At 37.6% G+C, this 16,084-nt stretch overlaps 1 protein-coding gene across 2 annotated transcripts in view; it reads left to right on the top strand.

Annotated features, from left to right (window-relative positions):
- The window catches only part of LOC127859861 (protein Aster-B-like), an 86,814-nt gene that overhangs the window by 43,476 nt on the left and 27,254 nt on the right, over positions 1-16,084 (top strand). For both annotated transcript variants that reach the window (XR_008039497.1, XM_052397430.1), the window contains exon 11: positions 14,065-14,118. Coding sequence is in view for 1 of the 2 variants with exons in the window: in XM_052397430.1 (XP_052253390.1) it covers positions 14,065-14,118 (54 nt within the window). In the remaining variant the exon portion in view is untranslated. The remainder of the gene's footprint in view (positions 1-14,064; positions 14,119-16,084) is intronic.

Raw genomic sequence — 16,084 nt, 5'->3', positions numbered from 1 at the left:
ATTTTTTATTTTCTTAGCCTAATATATTGACTTGACAAAGCCAATTATTTTATATTCATGTTATGATCTTATTAAAGACATTGTCACATTTGATGTCTTGCCAGCCTTGGCACTGGAAGGCTAATTTAAACGAGTGAAATTGATTGGGCACTGGCGCTCTAGTAGGCACTAAGCTGACTAGGGTTCCAGGGCTGGCACTCTAGTACGCACTAGGCCGACTAGGGTTCTACGGCTGGCGCTCTAGTACACATTAGGCTGACTAGGGTTCTAGGGCTGGCGCTCTAGTACACACTAGGCCGACTAGGATTCTAGGGCTGGCGTTCTAGTACGCACTAGGCCGACAGAGTTCTAGGACTGGCGCTTTAGTACGCACTAGGCCGACTAGGGTTCTAGGGCTGGCGCTCTAGTACGCACTAGGCCGACTAGGGTTCTAGGGCTGTCGCTCTAGTACGCACTAGGCCAACTAGGGTTCTAGGGCTGGCACTCTTGTATGCATTAGGCCGACTAGAGTTCTAGGGCTAGCGCTCTAGTATGCACTAGGGTTCTAGGGCTGGCGCTCTAGTACGCACTAGGCTGCCTAGGGTTTTAGGACTGGTGCTCTAGTATGCATTAGGCCAACTAGGGTTCTAGGGCTGGCGCTCTATTACGCACTAAGCTGACTAGGGGTCTAGGCCTGGCGCTCTAGTACGCACTAAGCCGACTAGGGTTCTAGGGCTGGCACTCTAGTATGCATAGGCTGACTAGGGGCCTAGGGTGTGGGCCACAAAAGTTTCACTGCCTATGGGCATCCACAGTGCAATATCCCTGAATGGTGAAAAAATGATCCCAGGATGTGAATATTGGCAAATGCTGTCTGAAAATTTTCCAAATAAAGGAAAATTTAGTAAATTTTGTTTAAAAATCACATAATTTGCAAATTAACAAGTAAAATGAGCACTGAAACTGAGCAAAAAAGACCTGTACAAGAATATTTAGATGGGTTTGTGCAAGTACCATGCACGTTAAAAGACCCAACATTTCCAATCTTGAGATTTCATTACGCAAATTTTCCCAATATTAGGTGTTTTGTCGCTAATTATTCCCAATAGGCGCGCTGTAGGTTCTTTTCCCGATTCGGCAAATAAAAAATTATAATATATTGTATCCAGGGATCATATTTTCCCGCAACATCAATCGGTCTGGATTTCAAAGGGGAAAAAGTGTCCGAAAATGTTTATCCGAAATCATGACAAATTACGTTAAAATATATACCATTGATTTTGCCATTCATGAAGGTGGTATAATAAATGTACAAGTTAAATTCCCTTACGCATTTTTTTAAACGGAACATACCAGTTTTCGGTGTTATCATTTGCTATTTCATTGTTGTTTCGTGTGCTGTTTTATCTGACTTTTTTCATCGTTGTCATTTTTCTTGTGTACTATTTTATGTAAAGTTCTGCCCATAAAAATAACTTTTGGCTGTTCTGTCGATCAGATCCACGACTTTCATTCATTTATTTCTGGATTATTACACTGGTGGAAAATGTATCGGCATGTCTTGTTTAGTGACAGCGAGTGCTTTCAGTATATAATCCGCCCACAATTATTGCAGAATATCCGATGTCCTTCTTTGTTTATATGAAAGTTCACTGTATCATTCATGAAATGCACAATTTCCACGAGGATAACATTGAGATTTTCATCTCCGAAGTAACTGTCAACGATTTTTTCGTGGACAAGTACACATTACGGACCGATTATAGTGTGTGCTGGGTATAAGCCAGTGAAATTATCGATTGATATTGACACGGGGTTATTCATGCATGATTAATACACAACCGTGCGAAACTTCGCTGCTTGGGGTCATATTCTGATACTAGTCGGCTGACGTGCAATAAACTGGTCCTGACCAGTTTAGATACTGCAGCGAATGGTTTATCACACCTAATCGAGATAAGAATGTAATTAGGGTGTGGTAGCATGTGCGCTGTGGAATCGACTTCATGACATGGTAATTTTAGCAAACAGAATCAGACCGACTGTTTGGGATTTTCAATCGGTCTTTCATGACCCCAATCGGTCTGGGACCGACAAAACCGAAAAAAATATGATCCCTGATTGTATCCGTTAAAATAAAAAGGTGGGTTAACATGTAATGGAGCAGCATATTTTCTCCATCTCTAAATCAAGAGGATCTTATCTCTTGATTTGTTTTGCTTTGTAATGATTATTCCCTGCAAAGAAATTGTAAGCAGAGGTGTCAATTATCCCGATTATTACGGAAGTCCGGATTTCAGCTGTCCGTAGTCGATTTTGAGATCAATGTAAATCCGATTAGATATTTGGACAATTTGTTAAAGTTTGAGGTCAATTGAGAACGAAATGAATATATTTGTTAAAGCTTCAGCGTCTTTTGGAAATGTGCGCTCGGTACCGATTTTACCCAGTTTTGTATTATATGTCCCCTACCGGTTTCACCGTAGGGGACATATGGTTTGCGCTCTGTCTGTCTGTCTGTCTGTCAGTCTGTCTGTCAGTCAGTCTGTCTGTCCGTTACACTTTTCTGGATCCTGCGACAACTTTAAAAGTTCTTAATATTTTTTCATGAAACTTGCATCATGGATAGATGACAATATGGTCATTATGCACGTCATTTCATTGTGTTCCTACGTCAAAAATTGTGGTTGCTATGGGAACCAAAAATAATTAAAAAATCTGAAAATGGTGGAATTTCTGACAATGGTGGAGCAGGTAGGGGACCATATTGCTTGTCAATAGCCTTGTTTGCTTCTCATTGGTTAGCGGATGGCAGGGACATAAACTGTAACTCATGACGAAAAGTCATCGCTACATTCTGAAAATCTTACAATTTAACAAACATTGCACATGTCCACCTTCATGAAATATTGTAAGTGATCAATTTGCAAGGTAAAGCAGTGCAATAGCATATTGAAAAGCATGATGTTAACCAAATTATATATTGTTCATGTATTTGCTAGCCTTGGTAACTTTTGTATTTTTCGGCGTTCAAACGATATGCACATTATATTTCATGTGCAAAACACGTATTTTTTTATCCCCACGCTTTTTGAAAAAAAGGTGGGGATATTGTGGTGATCTCCGCCGTCCGTCCGTCCGTCTGTCCGTCTGTCCGTCCGTCTGTCCGTCCGTCCTGGCCACTATCTCCTCCTACACTAAAAGCACTAGAACCTTGAAATTTACACACATGGTAGCTATGAGCAAATGTGCGACCCTGCACTATTTGGAATTTTGATCTGACCCCTGGGTCAAAAGTTATAGGGGTTGGGGTGGGGCCGCGTCAGAAATTATCACTCATTTTTATACGCCCGTATAAAATACGGGACGTATTATGTGAAACCCCTTGGCGGCGGGCGGGCGGGCGGGCGGCGGGCGGAAGGCATCACTTTGTCCGGACTCTAATTCAAATTGTATTCATCCGATCTTCACCAAACTTGGTCAGCAGTTGCATCTAGTTGATATCTAGGCCAAGTTCGAATATGGGTCATGCCGGGTCAAAAACTAGGTCATAGGGTCAATAAGTGCATTTTCAAAGGGGCCACTTTGTCCGGACTCTATTTCAAATTGTATTCATCCGATCTTCACCAAACTTGGTCAGCAGTTGCATCTAGTTGATATCTAGGCCAAGTTCGAATATGGGTCATGCCGGGTCAAAAACTAGGTCATAGGGTCAATAAGTGCATTTTCAAAGGGGCCACTTTGTCCGGACTCTATTTCAAATTGTATTCATCCGATCTTCACCAAACTTGGTCAGCAGTTGCATCTAGTTGATATATAGGCCAAGTTCGAATATGGGTCATGCCGGGTCAAAAACTAGGTCATAGGGTCAATTAGTGCATTTTCAACGGCGCCACTTTGTCCGGACTCTAATTCAAATTGTATTCATCCGATCTTCACCAAATTTGGTCAGAAGTTGTGTCTAGATGATATGTAGGTCAAGTTCAAATATGGGTCATGCCGGGTCAAAAACTAGGTCACGAGGTTACTTAGTGCATTTCAAGCATTTAGCATGGTGTCCGCTCTCTAATTGAAGTAGTTTTCATCTGATCTTCACCTAATTTGGTCAGAAGTTGTGTCTAGATGATATGTAGGTCAAGTTCGAACATGGGTCATGCCGGGTCAAAAACGAGGTCACATAGTGCATTTCAAGCATTAAGCATGTTGTCCGCTCTTTAATTGAAGTAGTTTTCATCTGATCTTCACCAAATTTAGTCAGATGTTACATCTAAGTGATATCTAGGTCAAGTTCAAATATGGGTCATGCCGGGTCAATAACTAGGTCTTGAGGACACTTTCAAGCATTGAGCATGGTGTCCAAAACCTTCGAACGGGCGTATCTTGTGACAGTTTGGCACTCTTGTTTTAGGTTATTTTACATTTACTTCTTTATTTCTACACCGTTTCACTTCAAATTGATACTGGACCTCACCTATGACAATACGGTCAATCTCAACCATGCATGGCCCCATTCCCAACCCTGGGGCGCCCCGCCCACATAGGCCACACCCACCAAAAATTTCCATTTACTATAATTTTTTCATTTCTACACGGATTCACTTCAAATTGATACTGAACTTTTGTTATGACATTAGGGTCAATCTCAACTATGCATGGCCCCAATCCCAACCCTGGGGCGCCCGCCCACATAGGCCACACCCATCAAAAAATTCCATTTACTATAATTTTTTCATTTCTACACGGATTCACTTCAAATTGATACTGAACTTCTCTTATGACATTAGGGTCAATCTCAACTATGCATGGCCCCATAACCAACCCTGGGGCCCCGCCCACATAGACCACACCCACCCAAAATTGCTTTACTATAATTTCTTCATTTCTACACCGATTCACTTCAAATTGATATTGAACTTCTCTTATGACAATACAGTCAATCTCAACTATGCATGGCCCCATTACCAACCCTGGGGCACCCCGCCCACATAGACCACACCCACCCAAAATTGCCTTTTACTATAATTTCTTCATTTCTACACCGATTCACTTCAAATTGATACTGAACCTCTCTTATGACAATACGGTCAATCTCAACTATGCATGGCACAATTACCAACCCTGGGGCGCCCTGCCCACATATGTCACACCCACCCAAAATTGCCTTTTACTATAACTTCTTCATTTCTACACCAATTCACTTCTAATTGATGATGAACTTCTCTTATGACAATACGGTCAATCTCAGCTATGCATGGCCCCATTACCAACCCTGGGGCACACCTAGGTCAAACATTCGGCGTGGGGATACGCGTCGGCCTCTGCCGCGCCATTTCTAGTTCAGATTGTTGTATTCAGATACAGCATTTTTCGTCGATTTAATTTTTGTTTGAGATCCTTTATAAAGAAACATAGAATGATGAATACACATGTGGTTATACAAACGGTCTGATTTATAATATTTTGCATAGTTTTCACCAGAAATTATAGCAACAAGAAAGACTATTAAATAGTACTATTAGTGAGGGCTCGAGGGAGGGGGGGATTGCCCTTTATTTCCTGCCCTCCCAGACCCCCTCGGCCTAATTTTCCGGATTTTAATTTGGGACAATTGACAACCCTGTGTAAGGAATGAAACTGATGTCTTTTATTTCAATAGTCATCTTGGAAAATTGCAAAATTTGTGTAATCCTCTTGAACAATTGTCAGATGACATACAGAATTGTTTAAAAGCAAGGACATGGTAATCATACTGTTCCGACAAAACATACGCCTGAATTTATTAGGTTATGGGGTAGGGTATCCCAACCACACCCAGCAGTACTTCAGTTGTCTGGTAGTAATTGAGATTGTGTGATTGTATAAATAAAATCACTGGTTTTATTACCAGCATCATTTGCCTCAGCAGGGGTGACAATCAGAGGTGGTGTTGCATTGGGTCACTTGGGAGATATTTTGTATTGGAAGTTGGTACCTTTTATGATACACCCCCCCACCTCAGCAAAAACACAGAACCAAAATATTGTTTTTGTCCCCTTTTTCCCCTTTCATCATTACATAAGATACAATCTTAAGAGAACACTCTTTTCCCCAGTCAGATGTTGCAAAGTTCCAACGAAATAAAACACATTTACATGTCCAAAACTAGAGGTAGCGAAATTATTTATAAATTAATGCTGACACTGGCGTCCTCCTCCATCCTTGTGGATGATTGTCTGAACAAGATTGCAAGCTGCATAGAAAGTACCATACTTCTACCTAAAGTTGATCCAATGTGCAAAAACCCAGGTGACACTGCCCAGTGGAAAATGGAGGATGCAAACAGTTCTGGTGTTTGAAGGTGCTGTCATGGCACACATAGACAAGAAGAGTGCTCAAAACACATTGGAATATGAAACATTCCAAGAAAGTCTTGAAAAGCTTAGAATAATTTTAATTGCTATTTCAGACTAAACAGTTTTAAGTATTATCATCATGACTCAATAAAACATATTTAACTGTTTTGCATCTTAATAAAAATATTTTCCAAACTTCTAAATTACTCTTAGCAGACTGTTACAATAGTGAAAGCAGACAAACACTATTTGGGCAAACAGTAAGACTAGTAAGACAGGAAAATGAGGGGGCCAGATTGGGCGAGTATTTGGGATACTGTATTTGCTGGGAGCAAATGATCTGGTCTGCAATTCTATGGGGCAAGTGTTAGTTGAAACCCAGGATTGGCATGGAGCATGTCATCCATAGTTATAAAAAAAAGAAATTTGAAAGGTATTACACTTTATTTTATGTTTTTAACTTTAAATTGTGGCATGATGTCTTAAAACAACAATGCAGTCTTTATGTAAAGTAGGCATCAATCGTAAGTTGAAAGACTTTGGTTTGGAAAAATCCTCAGAGTATCAGAACAATGTATTGATTGATTCATTGTGCTAAAATCTAGTTACTACCTGCATAGTGTTACCTTTCATTAGATGCAGCATACTTATAACATTATAATGTAATGTGCGTGCATGTCCTGGGTTTACATGATGGCACATTGTGTTTGTGTATCACATTCTGAGCTTAAAAGTTCTTAATTATTCTTGCTATGCATTCTGCTGGGAATATGTGTTGCTTACAGGTTAGAGTTTATTTTGTATAAAATCCAGTGTTTAAATGTGCTTGTTTTTCACTGTGAAGTTATCTGAAGCAATTAATGGTGGTGGTGTTTTTCCCACGGATGTGTCATGGATATACCACAGTTAACTGATAAACTGTGAGAGAAGACCATACTATCAAAAAGAATTCAAATTATACACAGAAATAAGCAGACCTAAATGATACTTTATTTCAAAATCTATTTGATTCAGTTACTGGATATCAACTGATTACGTTGGAGTCAAATGGCAATTTGTAGAAAAATTATAATATTTCACTCCTTTAATTGACGTTTCGGCATAATGCCTTTATCAAAACATTGGAAATTATATGTTAACTACATTTTTACGTCTTTTGACTGCACAATTTAAATAACAAAGAAAAATGTTTTTAAACGTCAAATGACGTTGTACATGATGACGTCATAAATGGCGTTATATAAAATGCGTGCGACTACGAAGAGAGAAACCAATCTCAGAACATTTCAATGGTGCAGGCCACAGAGTGCAGGATATGGGTGTATCAGTGTTAACACAAATAAGAGACAGTTCCCATTATTACAGACTTATTAAAGAATTGGAATTTATAAAGAAGTTTCAAACGCAATCACCAAATGGACTAAATACAAAAAATCAACTTGATGTCCTGCTACGGGAAACTATCTTGTAAAAAATATATGTGAAAAACATTTGATATTAATCATCAACATAAATGGATGTAAAACTAATAGTACTTTATGCAATTTATCTTGTCCATAATGTGTATATGATATATAGAATAGCAAGTATATATGATTATTTAATCAAATATCATTTGAATATTATACATAGATATGGATTGAAATAATAAGAGTCATTAAATAAGTTTACCCTATTTAATTTATGATAATAAGTTAAGGTAGATTATAATTACATATGATGATGATTATTTTATTGTAAAATATCAATTTATTAAATATATAAAGCACACATTTAACATAGGATTAAGATACAATATGTAAGTGTTTAACGTCATTTCATTTTTGGCGAATTTTTACATTTTTTTGGCGCCATTTTATATAACGCCATTTATGACGTCATCATGTACAACGTCATTTGACGTTTAAAAACATTTTTCTTTGTTATTTAAATTGTGCAGTCAAAAGACGTAAAAATGTAGTTAACATATAATTTCCAATGTTTTGATAAAGGCATTATGCCGAAACGTCAATTAAAGGAGTATAATCAGAGAGTTATAATTTTTTAATATCCCTTCGGATAATTCAACTGAGCTTATAATATTTCATGCAATGCATTACAAATAAGCCACAGATACTTGCTGCTTAAATCTATTTTAATTGAAACTGAGAAAACCCAGAACACATGAAGTTTATAAATTTTCAGTATTAATTAAATGTTTAACCAACTTGATTTTTTATCGAGGCTGTTTTCAGAGAAAACCGGAGGTATTGTCATAGTCTGCTCGTCGTCCGCCGGCATCGTGCTTAAACTTTTACATTGGCTATAAAATCAAAGTGGTTCTGCCTACAACTTTGAAACTTCAAATGTAGATGCACCTTGATGAGTTCTACACGCCAAACCCATTTTGGGTCACTAGGTCAAAGGTCAAGGTCAATGTGACCTCTAAAAAAAAAAAAATTCTGACAAGCTTTCGCAGCAGATCATGGCACCCGTTATGCGGTGCTTTTGTTTATCTCACCTTTCAAATCTAATTTTTTTTCTGATTAATTTGCTTTGAGCATTTTTGTTTTTAGCTCACCTGAGCACAACAGACGGTGAGCTTTTGTGATCGCCTTTTTTTGTCATCTGTTGTGCGGTGAGCGGCGTCAACATTTGCCTTGTTAACTCTCTAGAGGCCACATTTATTGTCCAATCTTCATGAAATTTGGTCAGAAGATTGGTCTCAATGATATCTTGGATGAGTTCGAAAATGGTAACGTTTGCTTGAAAAACATGGCTGCCAAGAGGCGGGGCATTTTTCCTCATATGGCAATATATGGCTATAGTAAAATCTTGTTAACACTCTAGAGGCCACATTTATTGTCTGATCTTCATGAAACTTGGTCAGAAGATTCATCCCAATAATATCTTGGCCAAGTTTGAAAATGATGCCGGTTGGTTGAAAAACATGGCCGCCTGGGGGCGGGGCATTTTTCCTTATATGGTTATAGTAAAACCTTGTTAACACTCTAGAGGCAACATTTATTTTCCGATATTCATGAAACTTGCTCAGAAGATTTGTCCCAATGATATCTTGTATGAGTTAAAAAATGATAACCATTGCTTGAAAAACATGGCTGCCAAGGGGCGGGGCATTTTTCCTTATATGGCTTAAGTAAAATCTTGTTAACACTCTAGAGGCCACATGTATTGTCCTATCTTCATGAAACTTGGTCAGAAGATTCATCCCAATAATACCTTGGACAAGTTTGAAAATGATGCCGGTTGGTTGAAAAACATGGTCGCCAGGGGGCGGGGCATTTTTCCTTATATGGCTATGGTAAAATTTTGTTAACACTCTAGAGGCCACATTTTTTTTTCGATCTTCATGAAACTTTGTCAGAAGATTTGTCCCAATGATATCTTGGATAAGTTAGAAAATGGTAGCGTTTGCTTAAAAAACATGGCTGCCAAGGGGCGGGGCATTTTTCATTATATGGCTATAGTAAAATCTTGTTAACACTCTAGAGGCCACATGTATTGTCCAATCTTCATGAAATTTGGTCAGAATATTTGTCCCAATTATATATTGCACGATTACGAAAATGGTTCTGGTTGGTTGAAAAACTTGGCCGCTATGAGGCGAGGCATTTTTATCTTATATGGCTAAAGTAAAACATTGCTTACACTCTAACGCTGTAATGATTCACCCATCATTGGATTCGATTTCTATACCAAATGGTCCGATTCAGTTATTTTCGAATCGATTCATATTAAACCATTTGCTGCTTATTTTACAAACTTTTTCATGTTTGGTTTGTCAGGGCATGAATTAATATATTTGTTATTAACTTATTATATTGTACAATTAAAGGGTTTAATTTTTTTAATACAATTTTAAAACGCAACATTGTTTTATAGTAACAAATTTATTGAACAAAACTTCCTGTAGAGTTATTCTTAAATAACATCAAATGCACAATGTATCACATGTGTTTAACAGAAACAACAACAACAAAAACATGTAAGTATATAAACAACTTCCAGTTGACTTTTTAACAGAATACACACAGTTTAGTAAACAAACCATATGTATTGAGGAAACAAATGAGATAAATTTTGACGGTGTGTCTTTCAGCGTGGTTGAAGAAGCCATTTTACTGGCATATTACAAATGACAAGAAAGTTTAGACGACGGATTTGGAAAGTTAGGTTTAAAATGTGGATCAATCGGGATTGCAGTGAATCGAAATGGGCTGTATTGGTATCGAAATTGAATCAGCTGAGTTTAACCGGTTTTTTGATGCATCGAACCATACAGTTACAACTCTAGTTATCGCTCCTAGCATAGTGAGTTTCGGTTCTTACCGTAGCTAAGGCTTCTTGCACATACTGATGTGCAAAATATGCTCTGTAAATTTAGTCGGCCGCTAATGCGACAAACTAAAAAAACAAAGGAATTTCCATACATCATAGTCCAACTCGAATTTGCCATGCCTAGAAGCTGACAAACGGATATTTATGCCCCCCTTCGAAGAAGAGGGGATATATTGCTTTGCTCATGTCGGTCTGTCCGTCCACCAGGTGGTTGTCAGACGATAACTCAAGAACGCTTTGGCCTAGGATCATGAAACTTCATAGGTACATTGATCATGACTCGCAGATGACCCCTATTGATTTTGAGGTCACTAGGTCAAAGGTCAAGGTCACGGTGGCCAGAAATAGTAAAATGGTTTTTGAATGATAACTCAAGAACGCATACGCCTAGGATCATGAAACTTCATGGGTAGATTGATTATGACTTGCAGATGACCCCTATTGATTTTGAGGTCACTAGGTCAAAGGTCAAGGTCACGGTGACCCGAAATAGTAAAATGGTTTCAGGATGATAACTCAAGAACGCATACGCCTAGGATAATGAAACTTCATGGGTAGATTGATCATGACTCGCAGATGACCCCTATTGATTTTGTGGTCACTAGGTCAAAGGTCAAGGTCACGGTTACCCGAAATAGTAAAATGGTTTTTGGATGATAACTCAAGAACGCATACGCCTAGGATCATGAAACTTCATTGGTAGATTGATCATGACTTGCAGATTACCCCTATTGATTTTGAGGTCACAAGGTCAAAGGTCAAGGTCACGGTGACCCGAAATAGTAAAATGATTTTCGGATGATAACTCAAGAACGCTTTTGCCTAGGATCATGACACTTCATAGGTACATTGATCGTGACCCGCAGATGACCCCTATTGATTTTCAGGTCACTAGGTCAAAGGTCAAGGTCACAGTGACAAAAATCGTATTCACACAATGGCTGCCACTACAACGGACAGCCCATATGGGGGGCATGCATGTTTTACAAACAGCACTTGTTGAAAATTTATTTAAGATCAGATTATCTGAAAACCAATAAATAAGTTGCATCATTTGTTTATTGTTTAAATGTTGCTTTTGCAACAAAGAAAAACATTCACATTTAATTTTACCTTAAATAACACCATTTAGGTCCTTAAGGTAGCGCACCCCTAATGGGCACATATCCAAATATAATCTAATTAATTATTTTCTTAATCAGCATCATTTTACTAAACTACATGCAAATTTGTAGGTAGGCTTTCCATGCTTTTTAAAAAAATATACCGATTGTTTAAAACCACCCCCACCCTTGGCTTTTCTCCAGTTTTTTTTCACCCCTGGGGTATATAAAAGTTCCATAATTCATTCAAATTTCCAAATATGGGCATGCAGTTGGTGTGTACAGATGCAGTAAAGGTGTTTAAAGTTTAAACAAGATGAAATCAGTATTCTTTTAAAGATATTTACTTTATTACAATTTTTTATCTATGGAAGAGCGCCATGAAATGTAAGTGATTTCAGCCAAGTAAAAATTGGGTCAGTTAAAAACAAAGTGTCATAAAATTAATAATAGTATCATTTAAGTTATATTTGAAACGTAGTTTTTATAAAAACACTATATACAGCAAAAATACCAAGAAATAGACAGATTTACCGTCTACTTTTTGAAATAAAAATAAAAATGCAACATGCATCATTCGCATTTTCAGCAGTAAATCACCCAATTTAGCCATAAAGTTGTTTCAATTTTTGAAAATTGAAGGATGTGCATAAAAAATTTAACATATTTAACAATAAACATAGCTTATATGCTATATTATATCAAATTACGGTAGAAAAGAAATAAAATGCGTCGTAAAAAGTATGCGATATTGGCAGGATTCGAACCTGTGCGGTAAGATCCCAAAAGATTTGTAGTCCATCGCCTTAACCACTCGGCCACGACAACTTCACATTTGTGCAAGCTTAGATTAGTTATCCATAAGTAAACAGGTAAACGGCTCGTTGAACTTTGAAGAAATCGCGAAATCGTATTTTTTCAGATGATATTTGGATCAAAGTCAATATTTATTGTGAAAATAATGTATTCTAAAGGGATTATGTAAACATATATCAAAATTCAAAGCTTGAAAAAAATAAAATGCATCTCTCGGAAATAACCGATCATTGAAGATCGGCAATGATAAAAATCGCGGGAAATCATTAGGGGTGCGCTACCTTAAATCTAAAATGTTCTTATACTATGGGGTCACTCTCTCAAGCCCAACCTCAAGCGGCCCGACATCTGTTAACAGTTTCCTGGGGGACACCCTGTTTTAAATTATTTTTAGATGAAATAAAGCAAACTTTGAGAAAAAAAACTCAACTTGAAAATATTTTGTCAGCAAAGCCTTATAACGCCAGTATAAACTGGCTATTAGTATGTGAACTTACATTAAACTGACATAATTATATTCTATAGAAAACAATGGAATTAATATAAAATGACTCCTAAATGTTTGATGTAAATTATGAAGGTTCTGTTCTATGGACAATGTAAAAGGTAATTAAAATCATGCAGGCTTTTTACACGCCTTAAGAGAACAATTAAGTGAAGTGTTAATATTTTTTATGGAAAATGTAGCAATTTTGGAAAAATATTGATGTGGAATTAGATGTATAGAATAATAATGTGATGGAACATGAGTTAAATATAGATTTTGTATGAGACTGCGTTTAAATTAGTTGCCATGGAATATAGATTTGTTGTTGTTATTTCATTAAGCATTTCATTAGGATTTGTTTGTGCTGCTTAAAATGGAAGAGAAAATGAGTGATTCTCTTTGGGATTTGTGCGTATTAAGGCAAGTTTGCCATTATGGTGAATGTGAATTTCAAACTGGAGAATGTTCAGGCTGTAAATCAATTAGGCTGATAATGCCATATTGGCTCTGAAGGCACTTGCTGTCAACTCCCAGACATGTAGCTGGATGTAGAAATTCCTTAGATTGGCTTGGGTTCTCATATGCTGCTAAGATTTTCATTAATATTATCATATTGGTTCTGTATAAATGCAAGAGAATGAGCAAAGTTTGTGCTACATAAATGTGGACCATTCATTTATATAAAAAATACTAAAAAATGAATGATGTCTGAGGAATTTATGTTATATGACAAATTAATGTTTACAAATGTTTTAAATAACCATGGTGGCATTTAGCCGGGTTTTTGAAAGAAAAAGATTCTTATTCACTCATAAATCTTAAATCTACTATAATTATCTTGAAATGGGACACCAGATTTAATTGTGAACATGTACTATGCCAGGGGAATCATAGACCTTACCTTTCTTGGATTGTGATTATAAGGACTACTGTCAACGGTTTCTTCCAAAAGCGATTTCTCTGGCATGTACCTTCGTTTTAATCGTGGCTGTTATGTTTGATTCTGCAGACATGATAGAGCGCAACAGCATGCAGGGGGTGATGGACTACTTCCAGTGTCTAGGTGAGTGCAACATAGACATGTGAGCTGTGGTCTTGGAAAACAGGGCTTAATGCATGTGCATAAAGTGTCATCCCTGATAAGCCTTTGCAGTCTATACAGAATTATTAGGGATGACTTTTTTGGCTTTAATGAAATTTGTTCATTTAAAGGAAGTCTATTCTTAACAAAAAAACAGTTTAGGCTGAAAGTGTCAGCCTGGATTAGTGTGTGCTAATCTTGGTTGACACTTTACGCGCATGCATTATTCCATTTATCTTTCCCAGAAAGAGAATAGTATAATAAAAAAGATTACATGTGTCTTGTTCTGAGAAAGCTGGGCATAATGCATGTGTGTAAAATGTCGTCCCAGATTAGCCTGTGCAGTCCGCACAGGCTAATCAGGGACGACACTTTCAGCCTAAACTTGATTTTCGCAAGGAGGGACTTCCTTGAAACTAAAAATACCATAAAAGCGCGAAGTGTCGTCCCTGATTAGCCTGTGCGGACTGCACAGGCTAATCTGGGACAACACTTTACGCACATGAATTTAGCCCAGTTTTCTCAGAACAAGACACAAATTATTCTTGTCATTATCTGATTTGCAATTTTAATGGTCTAGTTATGCACTTACAATATATTTCATGATTTACTTTTTAGCTCAGCTGAGCACAACGTGCTCATGGTGAGCTATTGTGATGGCCTTTTGTCCCTCGTGCGTTGTCAACATTTACCTTGTTAACTCTCCAGAGGCCACATTTATTGTCCAATCTCCATGAAACTTATTCAGAACATTTGTCCCAATAATATCTTGGACGAGTTCGAAAATGGTTCCGGTTGATTAAAAACATGGCTGCCAGGGGGCGTGGCAGTTTGATATAGTAAAACCTTGTTAACACTCTAGAAGTCACATTTATTTTCCAATCTTCATGAAACTTTTTCAGAACATGTGTCCCAATAATATCTTGGACGAGTTGGAAAATGGTTCCGGTTGGTTGAAAAACATGGCCGCCAGGGGGCGTGGCAGTTTTCCTTATATGGCTTTAGTAAAACCTTGTTAACACTCTAGAAGTCACATTTTTAGTCCAATCTTCATGAAACTTTGTCAGAACATGTGTGCCAATAATATCTTGGACGAGTTCAAAAATGGTTTCGCTTGGTTGAAAAACATGGCCGCCAGGGGGGGTGGCAGTTTTCCTTATATGGCTATAGTAAAACCTTGTTAACACTCTAGAAGTCACATTTTTAGTCCAATGTTCATGAAACTTGGTCAAAACATGTGTCTCAATAATATCTTGAATGAGTTCGAAAATGGTTCCAGTTGAATTAAAAACATGGCCGCCATGGGTCGTGGCAGTTTTCCTTATATGGCTTTACTGTATGGTAAAACCTTGTTAACACTCTAGAAGTCACATTTGTGGTCCAATGCTCATGAAACTTGGTCAGAATATTTGAACTAATAATATCTGGGCTAGGTTCAAAAATGGTTGAGATCAGTTAAAAAACATTGCCGCAAGGGGTCGTGGCATTTTTCCTTAAATGGCTATTTACTACAAAGCCTTGTTAACACTCTAGAAGTCACATTTATTATCCAATCGTTATGAAACTTGATCTGAACATTTTTTCTGACAATAGCTTGAGTGAGTTTGACAATGGTTATGGTTTGTTGAAAAACATGGCCGCCAGGGGGGGGGGGGTCAGTTGTCCTTATATGGCTTTAGTGAAAACTTGTTGACACTATATTAGCCATATTTATTGGCCAATCTTCATGAAACTTGGTCAGAACATTTGTCCCAATGAAATTTTGCCAGAAATTAAAGCTGGGTCATATGAGCTCAAAAACTAGGTCACAAAATCAAATATTAAAAAAAACATGTAAAAAGTCACATTTTTGGTCCAAAATGATCTTGCATTTTTTTTCAGAATAGTCTAGTTCCTTTGGCTTTCAGGTGAGCGCCTTAGGGCCTGATGGCCCTCTTGTTAGAGTAAA

Source organism: Dreissena polymorpha, chromosome 15, assembly GCF_020536995.1.
Source record: "Dreissena polymorpha isolate Duluth1 chromosome 15, UMN_Dpol_1.0, whole genome shotgun sequence".
In the NCBI taxonomy this organism is placed as follows: Eukaryota; Metazoa; Mollusca; class Bivalvia; order Myida; family Dreissenidae; genus Dreissena; species Dreissena polymorpha.
The sequence above is the reverse complement of the archived record's forward strand: the minus strand, read 5'-3'. Positions and strand labels throughout refer to the sequence as shown.